The 12,679-nt window shown below is 44.8% G+C and overlaps 1 protein-coding gene across 1 annotated transcript in view; it reads left to right on the top strand.

Moving 5' to 3' along the window:
* The first annotated feature begins 487 nt into the window (after positions 1-487).
* Positions 488-12,679, top strand: part of LOC126249677 (organic cation transporter protein-like) — a 210,546-nt gene continuing 198,354 nt past the window's right edge. Inside the window, exon 1 of the mRNA XM_049951356.1 lies at positions 488-528. Coding sequence (XP_049807313.1) covers positions 526-528 — 3 coding nt within the window. The 5' untranslated portion in view covers positions 488-525. The remainder of the gene's footprint in view (positions 529-12,679) is intronic.

Here is a 12,679-nt window from a genome sequence, read left to right as displayed (position 1 = left end):
GAATTTGCTAATGGAACAGGAAGAGGAATGCATAGCAATGGTACAACGTACTGTCCGCCATGTGCCATATGGTGGCTTGTGGAGTAAGTAGACGATGCAGAACTGCACAGGGAGTTTTCCCACCCCAGCTGTTTCTGTGAATGGAATGGGAAAGTAACCAGCAGTGCTCGTGGCAGTACAAGTAGGTAGGTGTAGATGCGGCTTAGTATTAAGTAACGTACACCAGTTGCATAACTATGAAATTAAAAAAAAAAGGAAACACAGACCATGATAAAGGGATTTTATACCTGTGACCGCGAAAAAAAGAAGATTCAATAATGAAGGTCTGCTCATTCGTGCGAAATGAATGAAAAAAAGTTGCTCATAATGGTCGCAAACAAGAGCTGAAGGCGTAATACTGGAGCTGTAACTTTTGCTGTCAAGGCAGAATCTCGGTTGTTAATCCCGAGAGCGCAAAGAGTCTCGCAAACAGCAGGGAGCAGGACGTGTCAGTGCTGGCGGCTACTGTTCGAAGGATGGCAGACTATGGTGAGCCATTCTTTTCCTTCGGAAAGCTTGCATCAGATATCTCATTAATACTAAACCTCTTACTCCTCACAGTTTCATTATTGAGTTCTCTCCATAGTCACAGTTGGCTCAGAAAGACTTTATAGCACCAAGCAACGAGCTTCAATCGTATCATTTTATTGCGTGCTCTATCCTCGATTAAAAATTGGTTTGTTCTGGCCTTTATCTGGAGTGCAATTCTTGTCTAGTAGGTGAATCCTTTCCTGTCGGCAACTTTTACTGTCAGCACAGCATATCTCTGCAGCTTTGTTCCAGCTCGTTCTCGTAGTTTATCATGAAACAGAAAATATATGTATTATAGAACAATCCAAGAGGGTCCTGTCACACTGGCGCCAATATAATTTTAATTAATATTGCGTTTATACTGGTTGCTGGTGAGGAGGAAAGTTAGTTATTAGTATTTTTTAATGACCTCATTCATAAGCAGCCGTATCACAGTCACCACAGTCGCTCAAGAAAGTTATAATTAAGCTTTACTTGTTTAATCAGAATCGGACGATGACTCTCCTTGTCCGCAGTCTCGATGATTCGAAACGATCTGCAATCCTGTGTAAATAAAATGTCTTGGTTTTCTTGCGTTGCGTAGTCAGTCGGGAAACCTCAGATGAAGCGGAAAGTTTGCTTTGATGGAGTTTAATTATCCGATGAAATAATGGAGCTCTTGGATCTAATAATTGCAGGTTCGTTTCCAATCTATCGGAAGTTCCCTTCTGATTACCAACGAAACGACACCTCCGTGCAAATTTCCAATTAGAGAGTACATATATAATGAAATTCCTTACACACCTTTGATGTAAATGCTCAGTATATATTTTCTTGAGTACCATACAATATATTTTCAATCTCCTTCTTTCAGTAATCTCGATAGCAAAATTATAATTATTCAATGCGGCTATCCGGCACGGAGAAGATCCTAGAAGTCCTCTCAACACCCCAGAGAGAATATCACAAAGAGTAATTATGCGCTCATGGAATAGTAATAGTACTGTACTACTTTGCGCATCGATTCTTCGAGTATATAGATGGTCAAGTAGGAAACGTAATTCACTCATAGAATTGTGCAGGGATAATTAGTAGTATATAAAGAGATATTACACTCGCATTGCGCCTATAATGGATCGTCACAGACGTATAAAATAAGAACCTTAACGTCACGATTCTCACGTTAACCTGTCGCATAATAACTGTAGCTCAGTAGACACATGAATACAACTCGCACACTATTTACAGAGCGGTTTCACGCTATTTGTGGTCAAGTGCGAGTCCTGGGTTCGACTCTTACCGGTGGAAAGGGAGGGGGTGTGTGCTCACAGTTTGTTTTGCCCTACCGCGCCGAGCGAGGTGGCTCAGTGGTTAGCACACTGGATTCGCATTCGGGAGGACGTCGGTTCAAATCCGCGCCCGGCCATCCAGATTTAGGTTCGCCGTGATTTCCCTAAATCGCTAAAGGCAAATTCCGGGATGGTTCCTTTGAAAGGGCACGGCCGATTTCCGCCCCATCCTTCCCTAACCCGAGCTACTACTTCGTCTCTAATGACCTTGTTGTCGACGGGATGTTAAGCACTAATCTCCTCCTCCTCTTTGTCCGCCCGCCTCCCTTTCCCCAATATAATTAGTCCTGACTGTCAACATATCGCAGAAACCAGTTATTTTAATAATAGTAACATTAAAATACATAAAATGTTTTAATTTTGTAATAATAATGTCACATTTATGGATTATTCCATCGGTACTTGGAGGAACAGGGACGAATTAAAAACTGAAATACACTGTACAGATGTTGCACAATAATATTTTTTTTATAGTTGGTTATGAAATGGCTTTTGGCTTTTTAGACTATTTTCAGACAAGTTAAGACTAAACAGATAGTCTACACATCAGACTGACTGGAAACGAAAGGAGTAGGAGACTGCAAATGAAAGAGAGTCCACTTTCGCTGAACATGCTCTGAATGAATGTCATTCTTACGATATTAAATGTGGTATTCTTCCTAGAGAAAATAAAGGCAGGAAACTAAGATCACTTGAAATTCTGGCTGTTAATACACAGAATCCTTAACGATCATACACAGTTCCATTATTCACCCTGGCTAAAATAGCAGCAGCCTATTGATATTGTTCTACCCATAACATGATACGCTTATTGTAAATAGTATAACTGTTCCCCAGTCACATTCCATTGGCTCCTTCCTCATCTCTGGCACCATCCTCTCTCCTTTTTTGCTCGTTCATCACATTCACCAGTTATTTTATCCATATAACATAGTATTCTGCGCCAGTACTCACCTGTGCATTATTCTGGCGTGTACATTCTCCTTCTTTTAAACTTGAGTACAGTGCTGTATAAGGTCAATTTGTCCATAGCTTGCCGGCCGAAGTGGCCGTGCGGTTAAAGGCGCTGTAGTCTGGAACCGCAAGACCGCTACGGTCGCAGGTTCGAATCCTGCCTCGGGCATGGATGTTTGTGATGTCCTTAGGTTAGTTAGGTTTAACTAGTTCTAAGTTCTAGGGGACTAATGACCTCAGCAGTTGAGTCCCATAGTGCTCAGAGCTATTTGAACCATTTTTGTCCATAGCTTCTTTCTGTACTTCATAATGTTTGTGTTTTTCGTACAGATATATAGTCGTAAAAGGTATTGTGTGGACTGTAACTTTAGTCTTAAGTTGTCTGAAGGTGGCCTAAAAAGCCGAAAACTGGTTCACAACGAAATATTATTGTGGACCATCAATAATGAGTATTACAGTTTTTGATAATAATAATTTGGTTAGGTCCGCTTTAAAATACACTCCTGGAAATGGAAAAAAGAACACGTTGACACCGGTGTGTCAGACCCACCATACTTGCTCCGGACACTGCGAGAGGGCTGTACAAGCAATGATCACACGCACGGCACAGCGGACACACCAGGAACCGCGGTGTTGGCCGTCGAATGGCGCTAGCTGCGCAGCATTTGTGCACCGCCGCCGTCAGTGTCAGCCAGTTTGCCGTGGCATACGGAGCTCCATCGCAGTCTTTAACACTGGTAGCATGCCGCGACAGCGTGGACGTGAACCGTATGTGCAGTTGACGGACTTTGAGCGAGGGCGTATAGTGGGCATGCGGGAGGCCGGGTGGACGTACCGCCGAATTGCTCAACACGTGGGGCGTGAGGTCTCCACAGTACATCGATGTTGTCGCCAGTGGTCGGCGGAAGGTGCACGTGCCCGTCGACCTGGGACCGGACCGCAGCGACGCACGGATGCACGCCAAGACCGTAGGATCCTACACAGTGCCGTAGGGGACCGCACCGCCACTTCCCAGCAAATTAGGGACACTGTTGCTCCTGGGGTATCGGCGAGGACCATTCGCAACCGTCTCCATGAAGCTGGGCTACGGTCCCGCACACCGTTAGGCCGTCTTCCGCTCACGCCCCAACATCGTGCAGCCCGCCTCCAGTGGTGTCGCGACAGGCGTGAATGGAGGGACGAATGGAGACGTGTCGTCTTCAGCGATGAGAGTCGCTTCTGCCTTGGTGCCAATGATGGTCGTATACGTGTTTGGCGCCGTGCAGGTGAGCGCCACAATCAGGACTGCATACGACCGAGGCACACAGGGCCAACACCCGGCATCATGGTGTGGGGAGCGATCTCCTACACTGGCCGTACACCACTGGTGATCGTCGAGGGGACACTGAATAGTGCACGGTACATCCAAACCGTCATCGAACCCATCGTTCTACCATTCCTAGACCGGCAAGGGAACTTGCTGTTCCAACAGGACAATGCACGTCCGCATGTATCCCGTGCCACCCAACGTGCTCTAGAAGGTGTAAGTCAACTACCCTGGCCAGCAAGATCTCCGGATCTGTCCCCCATTGAGCATGTTTGGGACTGGATGAAGCGTCGTCTCACGCGGTCTGCACGTCCAGCACGAACGCTGGTCCAACTGAGGCGCCAGGTGGAAATGGCATGGCAAGTCGTTCCACAGGACTACATCCAGCATCTCTACGATCGTCTCCATGGGAGAATAGCAGCCTGCATTGCTGCGAAAGGTGGATATACACTGTACTAGTGCCGACATTGTGCATGCTCTGTTGCCTGTGTCTATGTGCCTGTGGTTCTGTCAGTGTGATCATGTGATGTATCTGACCCCAGGAATGTGTCAATAAAGTTTCCCCTTCCTGGGACAATGAATTCACGGTGTTCTTATTTCAATTTCCAGGAGTGTACCTTACAAGAAATTTTAATATTATTATGGAACATCAATAGCGTGCATTTCAATTTTTGATAATTATAATTTGCTTAGGTCCGCTTTAAAATACCTTACAAGAAATTTCAATTCAGTGAGAGACATTATTTGGAAAGAACTGGTCCGGAGAATTGTAATTTACGTGTGTAATGCAAAATTTAAGAACTACAGGGTTTGGACAAAAATATGGAAACAACGCCAGAAATTCATTCTTAAATAAAAACGCAAATGCTAGCCAAGCCTGCAGGTTGCTCTGTTGTGTCTGACCACGAACGGCATCTGTGAAATGTCCTCAACAAGTTGCAAGAATCAATCGTGGTCAGAACAGTGTTCTGTGTGGTTGGGAGTGCATTACGCTGGAGCTAAGTGAATTCGAATATGGGCGGATTGTTGGTCCTCATATGATGGATGCTCCCGCAACAAAGGTAACTGAAGTGTCTGATGTTTCAAGAGGCACCGTATCGAAGATTTGTACCGCATGCAGAGAAAGTATAAAGACATCATCCGCCAAGCCATAGCACGGACGAAATTGCGTGTTGAGTGACCGTGACAGACGGTCACTGAAGAGAACTGTGACGAAAAATGAGAGCAAAACAGCTGCAAAAGTCAATGCAGAACTATGTGTCGCACTTCAGAAGGTCAGCACCAAAAGAACGGGAATTTCAGGGCTAGCTGGAATTCCAAAACCACTCATCAGTGATGTACATATCCGTAACAGGAAAACGTGGGGCCGAAACCAAAAAACCTGGACTATGGGACAATTGAAGAATATCAGTTGGTGGGATGAGTCCTGTTTCACACTGATTCCTACTTATGGCCCAGTTTACCTGTACGTTCAAAGAGTGAAACACGGTGGCAATTAAGCGGGAATTTAAGCAGCCATATCACGGTATTCCATGGAATCCACGGTTGCTCTGCAAGATTGCATTCTACCAAGGATTATGTGACCATTTTGGTCGATCACGTCCATCCCATGATACAGTGTTTGTTCTACAACAGTAATGCTGTATTACAGAATGACAGGTCCACTTTTCACATAGCTCGCATTCGCATCGGCCAGGGTTGGTTTTGTGGGCACGAGGGTGAATTCTCGCATCTCCTCTGGTCACCATAGCCTCGTGTTGTTGTTGTTGTTGTGGTCTTCAGTCCTGAGACTGGTTTGATGCAGCTCTCCATGCTACTCTATCCTGTGCAAGCTTCTTCATCTCCCAGTCCTACTGCAACCTACATCCTTCTGAATCTGCTTGGTGTATTCATCTCTTGGTCTCCCTCTACGATTTTTACCCTCCACGCTTCCCTCCAATACTAAATTGGTGATCCCTTGATGCCTCAGAACATGTCCTACCAACCGATCCCTTCTTCTAGTCAAGTTGTGCCACAATCTTCTCTTCTCCCCAATCCTATTCAACACCTCCTCATTAGTTATGTGATCTACCCATCTAATCTTCAGCATTCTTCTGTAGCACCACATTTCGTAAGCTTCTATTCTCTTCTTGTCTAAACTATTTATCGTCCATGTTTCACTTCCATACATGACTACACTCCACACAAATACTTTGAGAAACGACTTCCTAACAGTTAAATCAATACTCGATGTTAACAAATTTCTCTTCTTCAGAAACGCTTTACTTCCCATTGCCAGTCTACATTTTATATCCTCTCTACATCGACCATCATCAGTCATTTTGCTCCCCAAATAGCAAAACCCCTTTACTACTTTAAGTGTCTCATTTCCTAATCTAATTCCCTCAGCATCACCCGACTTAATTCGACTACATTCCATTATCCTCGTTTTGCTTTTGTTGATGTTCATCTTATATCCTCCCTTCAAGACACTATCCATTCCGTTCAACTGCTCTTCCAAGTCCTTTGCTGTCTCTGACAGAATTACAATGTCATCGGCGAACCTCAAAGTTTTTACTTCTTCTCCATGGATTTTAACACCTACTCCGAATTTTTCTTCTGTTTCCTTCATTGCTTGCTCAATATACAGATTGAATAACATCGGGGAGAGGCTACAACCCTGTCTCACTCCCTTCCCAACCACTGCTTCCCTTTCATGCCCCTCAACTCTTATAACTGCCATTTGGTTTCTATACAAATTGTAAATAGCCTTTCGCTCCCCATATTTTACCCCTGCCACCTTAAGAATTTGAAAGAGAGTATTCCAGTCAACATTGTCAAAAGCTTTCTCTAAGTCTACAAATGCTAGAAACGTAGGTTTGCCTTTCCTTAATCTAGCTTCTAAGATAAGCCGTAGGGTCAGTATTGCCTCACGTGTTCCAATATTTCTACGGAATCCAAACTGATCTTCCCCAAGGTCGGCTTCTACTAGTTTTTCCATTCGTCTGTAAAGAATTCGTGTTAGTATTTTGCAGCCGTGACTTATTAAACTGATAGTTCGGTAATTTTCACATTTGTCAACACCTGCTTTCTTTGGGAATGGAATTATTATATTCTTCTTGAAGGTATTTTGCCTATCTCATACATCTTGCTCGCCAGATGGTAGAGTTTTGTCAGGACTGGCTCTCCCAAGGCCGTTAGTAGTTCTAATGGAATGTTGTCTACTCCCGGGGCCTTGTTTCGACTCAGGTCTTTCAGTGCTACCATAGCCTCACCGTAGCCTCAGATTTCAAAATTATTGAGCCTTAGTAGTCTACTTTGGAGAGAAGTGTGTGTGCTGGCTATCCATCTCCATCGTCGTTACCTGAACTTGACACTATTTTACAGGAAGAATGATATAAATTCGCTTGAAAACCATACGGGACCTGCATTTATCCTGTAAGGGCGTGGGTTGAGACCCTTACTTTTGTCGGGCGGTCGACAGGCCTCTCTGTAGGCCGGCGTAGCCGGTGCAGCAGGCGTTGTCGCCCAGGACAGCGACTGTGTATTACCAGAACACTCTCGTAGACATCGACGGGAACTGCTCGGAAAATCTCTCAGCAGCTCTGCACGGTGTGGACATAAACAACAGCACAGCCCTTCTATCGTGGAAGGCTGGGGATGTCGATGACTGCTTACAGGTCGTAGTTGGGGCAGCAGTCGTTAGTGCACCTCCAAAATACTGCGACAGATGAACGGTGCGGCTAACACCATCAGTTCAGCTTAGCAAGCCAGAGGCAGAAGTCTCGAAGTGTTCCCATCAGTGGCTGTGAGGTTGGCAGCTAACAGCGATAGAGTACAGCATATTAGATAGGTAGCAGTCTCGAAGGCAGAAGCCATCTTGGCGAACGGTAGCGGCACATCACAGCCTTGACGTTGTAGCCAGTGTACTGGAACGTAAAGATTCAAAGATTCATGCCAAGGCTCGGGAGCCTGAGTATTTACTACCTCTCACCTGAGGCAGTGCGTTGTGCCTGGCTGGCAACGATCCAACTTGGCATACTTCTCCGGGCTCATCAGCGGTCTTCACCACCACTCTGTTTTCCAAGTACCTTGCTTTCAGGGCTTCAGCTCGTTGCCTTTCCGCCATATCAGCAGGCTGTTAGATGCTGTTGTGAAACTTTTACTCTGACTTGCGAAATGAATCTGTGCTGTTAGAACGATGATGCGGCTTTCTGTCTGCTTGTCGTTTTGATTACAACATTGGGCGTTGGTCTGGCTTGCCTTTACTTGGTGCTGGCTGGAGAGCACGTTGAGAAACTTTTAGATTTTTTCATAATACATTTCAGTGTGTAATAATCCATTCTGAGACGACTGTAAGCTGTTTTGAATACCAGTGGGTTTCCTACACCGTATTAGGCATGGTAATGTGTTGTGGTTTTGCTGTTTTCATATTTTTGTTCATCTCCTGTATGTTTGCAGCTGATACAATCAGCCTTTTCTGGTTGGAATATTTTCTCAAGCCGGCCAGGCAGCGAGCCCATCCACGTAGGATGACCCTCAGGCAAGCAACAGGAAAGTATCCTTTCCATTCGGGAGGCCCTTAGTTTTGATGCTACTTTGTTCTCCGAAACTGTGTTGAGAAAACTGGAAATTTGAAATCGAATTCTCTGTCCCAAAACAGATCACCTATGCTGTACAATGTACAAGTCGTCTGATTTGGCAGGACAGGGGAGATAAAAGTTCATCCCCACGCCTGAACCAAGCTGGCACTAGGATTTAGTAACACTGTGGCCTCTTTTAAGGGAAAAATCTGTAATACAAGACAGACGCGATCGCCTGAGATGCCTGTATAATCCTTGTTCGTGATGCATTCTCAGAAAAACTACGAGACCAATGAAACATCACGTGACTAAACCACACTGAAACAGAGCCACTTCATCTTCAACGATATGAAGTTCAACGTAATCCACCTCAATAACAGGGTGCGTTACACGTCTAATAAATGACTGAGAAAAATTAGCACAACATATTTTCACTTACCTTTCACTTTGCTGATCTTCAAGGAAGTTTATTGTAGGTAGTTAATGTGTCGTTCCCATCATATTCATCGGATCATCTAAGTTACTGAATGCTGCGAATAGAACTGGTGAGTTTTAGTTCTTATTTACATGGATTCTTCTGTTTCTTTCGTTATCATCAGATACAGCATTAATTTGCTTTAAATTACCGAATGTCTCTTTTGGTCGTAGAACTCATCCTTACAACTGCCTCAGGCTCACATCAGGTCTGAACCGAACTACGATACACGTGCTCGTCAAAAGTAGCGCAAATGACGATCAGACGTACACTGATGCGCCAAAATATCATGAGCACCTGCTTAATGAAGTGTTATTCCACCCCTGGAACAATACAGAAGCAATTCTGCGTGGCATGGATTAGAAAGTTCCTTGGTAGGTTTGGGAAGGTATGTGACACCAGATGTCTCCACACAGGTCACACAATTCCCGTATTACTGCCTGGTGGTTTACGGACGCGGAGTTGGAGCCCGCTAGCTTCTCAGTTGTGTCCCATTGGATTCAGATAAGGCGAATTTGATTGCAAAGACATAAACGTGAGTTCACTATCATGCGCCTCAAACCACTGAAGCACGATTATGGCCTTTTGATACAGCCAGTTATTATGCTGGAAGATGCCGTCGCCCTCGGCCAAGCATCAAGTATGAAAGGGATGCGTTTGGTCGGCAACTATGTTCACGTTGTCCACAGCTGTCGTGGTGAGTGCTTTCGATTATTACCATAGATCGCATGGAAATCCAGTTGAATGTTCCCCCTAGCATAATACTACCCCGCCCCCTCCCCGGCCTGCCACCGTGGCGCGTTGCATGTTTCGAGCAGCTGTTCGCCTGGTTGACAGCATATCCGGATAGGACCAACAACAACAACGATGCTTCACCTGACATGTTTCCAGTGATCCACGGTCTAATCCCGCTGATCCTGTCATCATTACAATGGGAACTGACGAAATCGTTGGGTGATCACGATGAGAACGCGTAGGGGTCGTCTACTGCCCACGTTCGACAACATGCGCTAAACTGTGCACTCCAAAACACTTGTGCCTACAAGAGCAATGCGCTCTGTCGTCTGATCTGCCGCACATCTCCGCATGTCAAACAAAGCCTTCGAGTCTCACGCTCTGCAATAAAGCGTGGATTCCAGCAGCTTTTAGTCTACTCGCAATTTCATCGTCTTTCAGTCGCTTTCCATAGATGCTCACTACAATAGCACGCTTACGGCCGAGCAGCTTCGCCGTTCCCAAGCGCCGGGCCATTACAGTCTGCCCTTCGTCAAAGTCGAATATGTCAGTGGATTTTACCGTTTGCGATCCGTATCGTCTCTGGAATGATTCTCGTCTCTGCTCTTCTTAGATACTTCCTTATGACGTCAAGTGCGAACAGCACCACTAGGCGAATGATCTGGACATCTCCCGACATGAATTACGTCGAACACTTATGGGACATAATCGAGAGGTCAGTTAGTGCACAAAATCCTGCATTGGAAACACTTTCGCAATTATTGGCGGCTACAGAGGCAGTATGGCTCAATATTCCTGCAGAGGTGATACATTATTTTCGGAGGTATCCCATGGCTTTTATCACTTCAGTATATGGCGCTTCCATGCTACCTCTCTCTACCTTTGTCAGAGACCAATAATTTTCTGACCAAAGACTGGGTCGCGGTACTACACCATTATTCTTTTCTAACTACCGTTTCGTAGCAACATTTGCATGTAGTTAGCGACTGATCACAAGTTTGAAGGTTACCCCACTTCCGCGGATCTTCGGCCGGTGCTGTGTGATTATATAAACTGGTTCCTACCGAGCCAACGGGCTTTAGAAGAAAGTGAGGGACAATGAAAAGCCTTTTCACGCAATCGACTTTCTTGTCTCAGTAGGCTACCTGTGACAAGTGAGTCTACTGCAGCTTCCAGGAGTTTTATTCCTGTACTGTCTCGTCTCTCTCTTCGTTTACACGTCAGTGCCAAAATAGTGTATGTTGTGAGAGTTGTCTACTGTGCCGTTTGACACCTGAACCTTGAGGTGAGGTTATGAGGGACTACCATTTTTACGAAGATGAATCGAAATTTAGTAACAAAATGTAGGAACAAGCAATGATAACAGAGTTTTAATGACCACAGCGTAATTCATAGTGGATGTTCTTATCAATGACCGTGAGGTAAATTCTCTTAAGAACTGAGAGTACGAAAAGTGTTGTCCAAACATTTCAGAACATATACATTCATTTGCTCGAGAAAATATTTGAAGACACGTTAAATAATATCTAGAACGAAGTAAATAGCGCCTTTTTAATTTATCCTTTGTATCTGTTTTTCTTGCTTAGTGATAAATAACATCGAAAATTATTTTTCCGTCAAATGATTGTGACATTTCCACTGTTGAATTGACTTTCAATAAAACACTTATCTGTTTATGTTCTTACTCATGCGTAGTGTAGGCTTTCTCTCTGTGAAACATAAATATCTCTTTACTTTCATATATGTCATCTCTCTTGTAGGAGAAAACTAGCGCGAAATATACGATGGTTGACTGAAAAGTAATGACTCTACCTTCGTAGATGCCGGCCGAGTGGCCGAGCGGTTCTAGGCGCTACAGTCTGGAACTGCGCGACCGCTACGGTCGCAGGTTCGAATCCTGCCTCGGGCATGGATGTGTGTGATGTCCTTAGGTTAGTTAGGTTTAAGTAGTTCTGAGTTCTAGGGGACTGATGACCATAGAAGTTACGTCCCATAGTGCTCAGAGCCATTTGAACCTTCGTAGCTCTTCAACAGTTGGCAGCATTGGTATACGACAGATACTGGCTTGCTCCGTAGCCTCTTCTCTACAGCTCCAGTTGGCGGGAAGACTTAACATTGGTTAGGTTAGGTTAGATTAGATTAGTAACCTAACCTAACCTAATGAACTGTTGTGTTGTTACAGTGTAAAGTATGGAACTCTATGCAGACTGTCGGTCAATGCGATTTAAGCAACGTGCAGTCATTGAATTCTTGACAGCAGAAGGTGTCACCTTAAAGGAGATTCATCAGAGAATGAAAGCAGTTTATGATGACTGTGTTGATGTGAGTACTGTGCGTCGTTGGGCGAGGAAGTTTAAATATGTTGAGGCGGGAACATCTGACCAGCGTGACAAACAAAGATTTGGACGTCCTGTGACAGCAACCACCGAGTTTCACAAGCAAAATGCTGACAGATTGATTCAGGACGATCGTCGTATCACTCAGAGAGAAATTGCAAGCACAATCGGCATTTCACAAGAACGTGTGGGTCACGTTATTGCTTTGCTTCGCTATCGAAAGATCTGTGCACGATGGGTACCCCGGATGCTGACTCCTGAAATGAGAGCTCACAGACTTGAAATTAGCTAGCCACTCCTCTCGCATTACGAGAATAAAGGTGACACCTTTACCGATAGTGAAAGGCGATCTGCGGGGGCATCATTATGCTTCTGATGAAGGCGTTGAAAGAACTGTGAGACTGTGGTTGCGG

This window comes from Schistocerca nitens, chromosome 3, assembly GCF_023898315.1.
Source record: "Schistocerca nitens isolate TAMUIC-IGC-003100 chromosome 3, iqSchNite1.1, whole genome shotgun sequence".
Taxonomy (NCBI): Eukaryota; Metazoa; Arthropoda; class Insecta; order Orthoptera; family Acrididae; genus Schistocerca; species Schistocerca nitens.
This window is presented reverse-complemented; position numbering and strand designations above follow the sequence as displayed.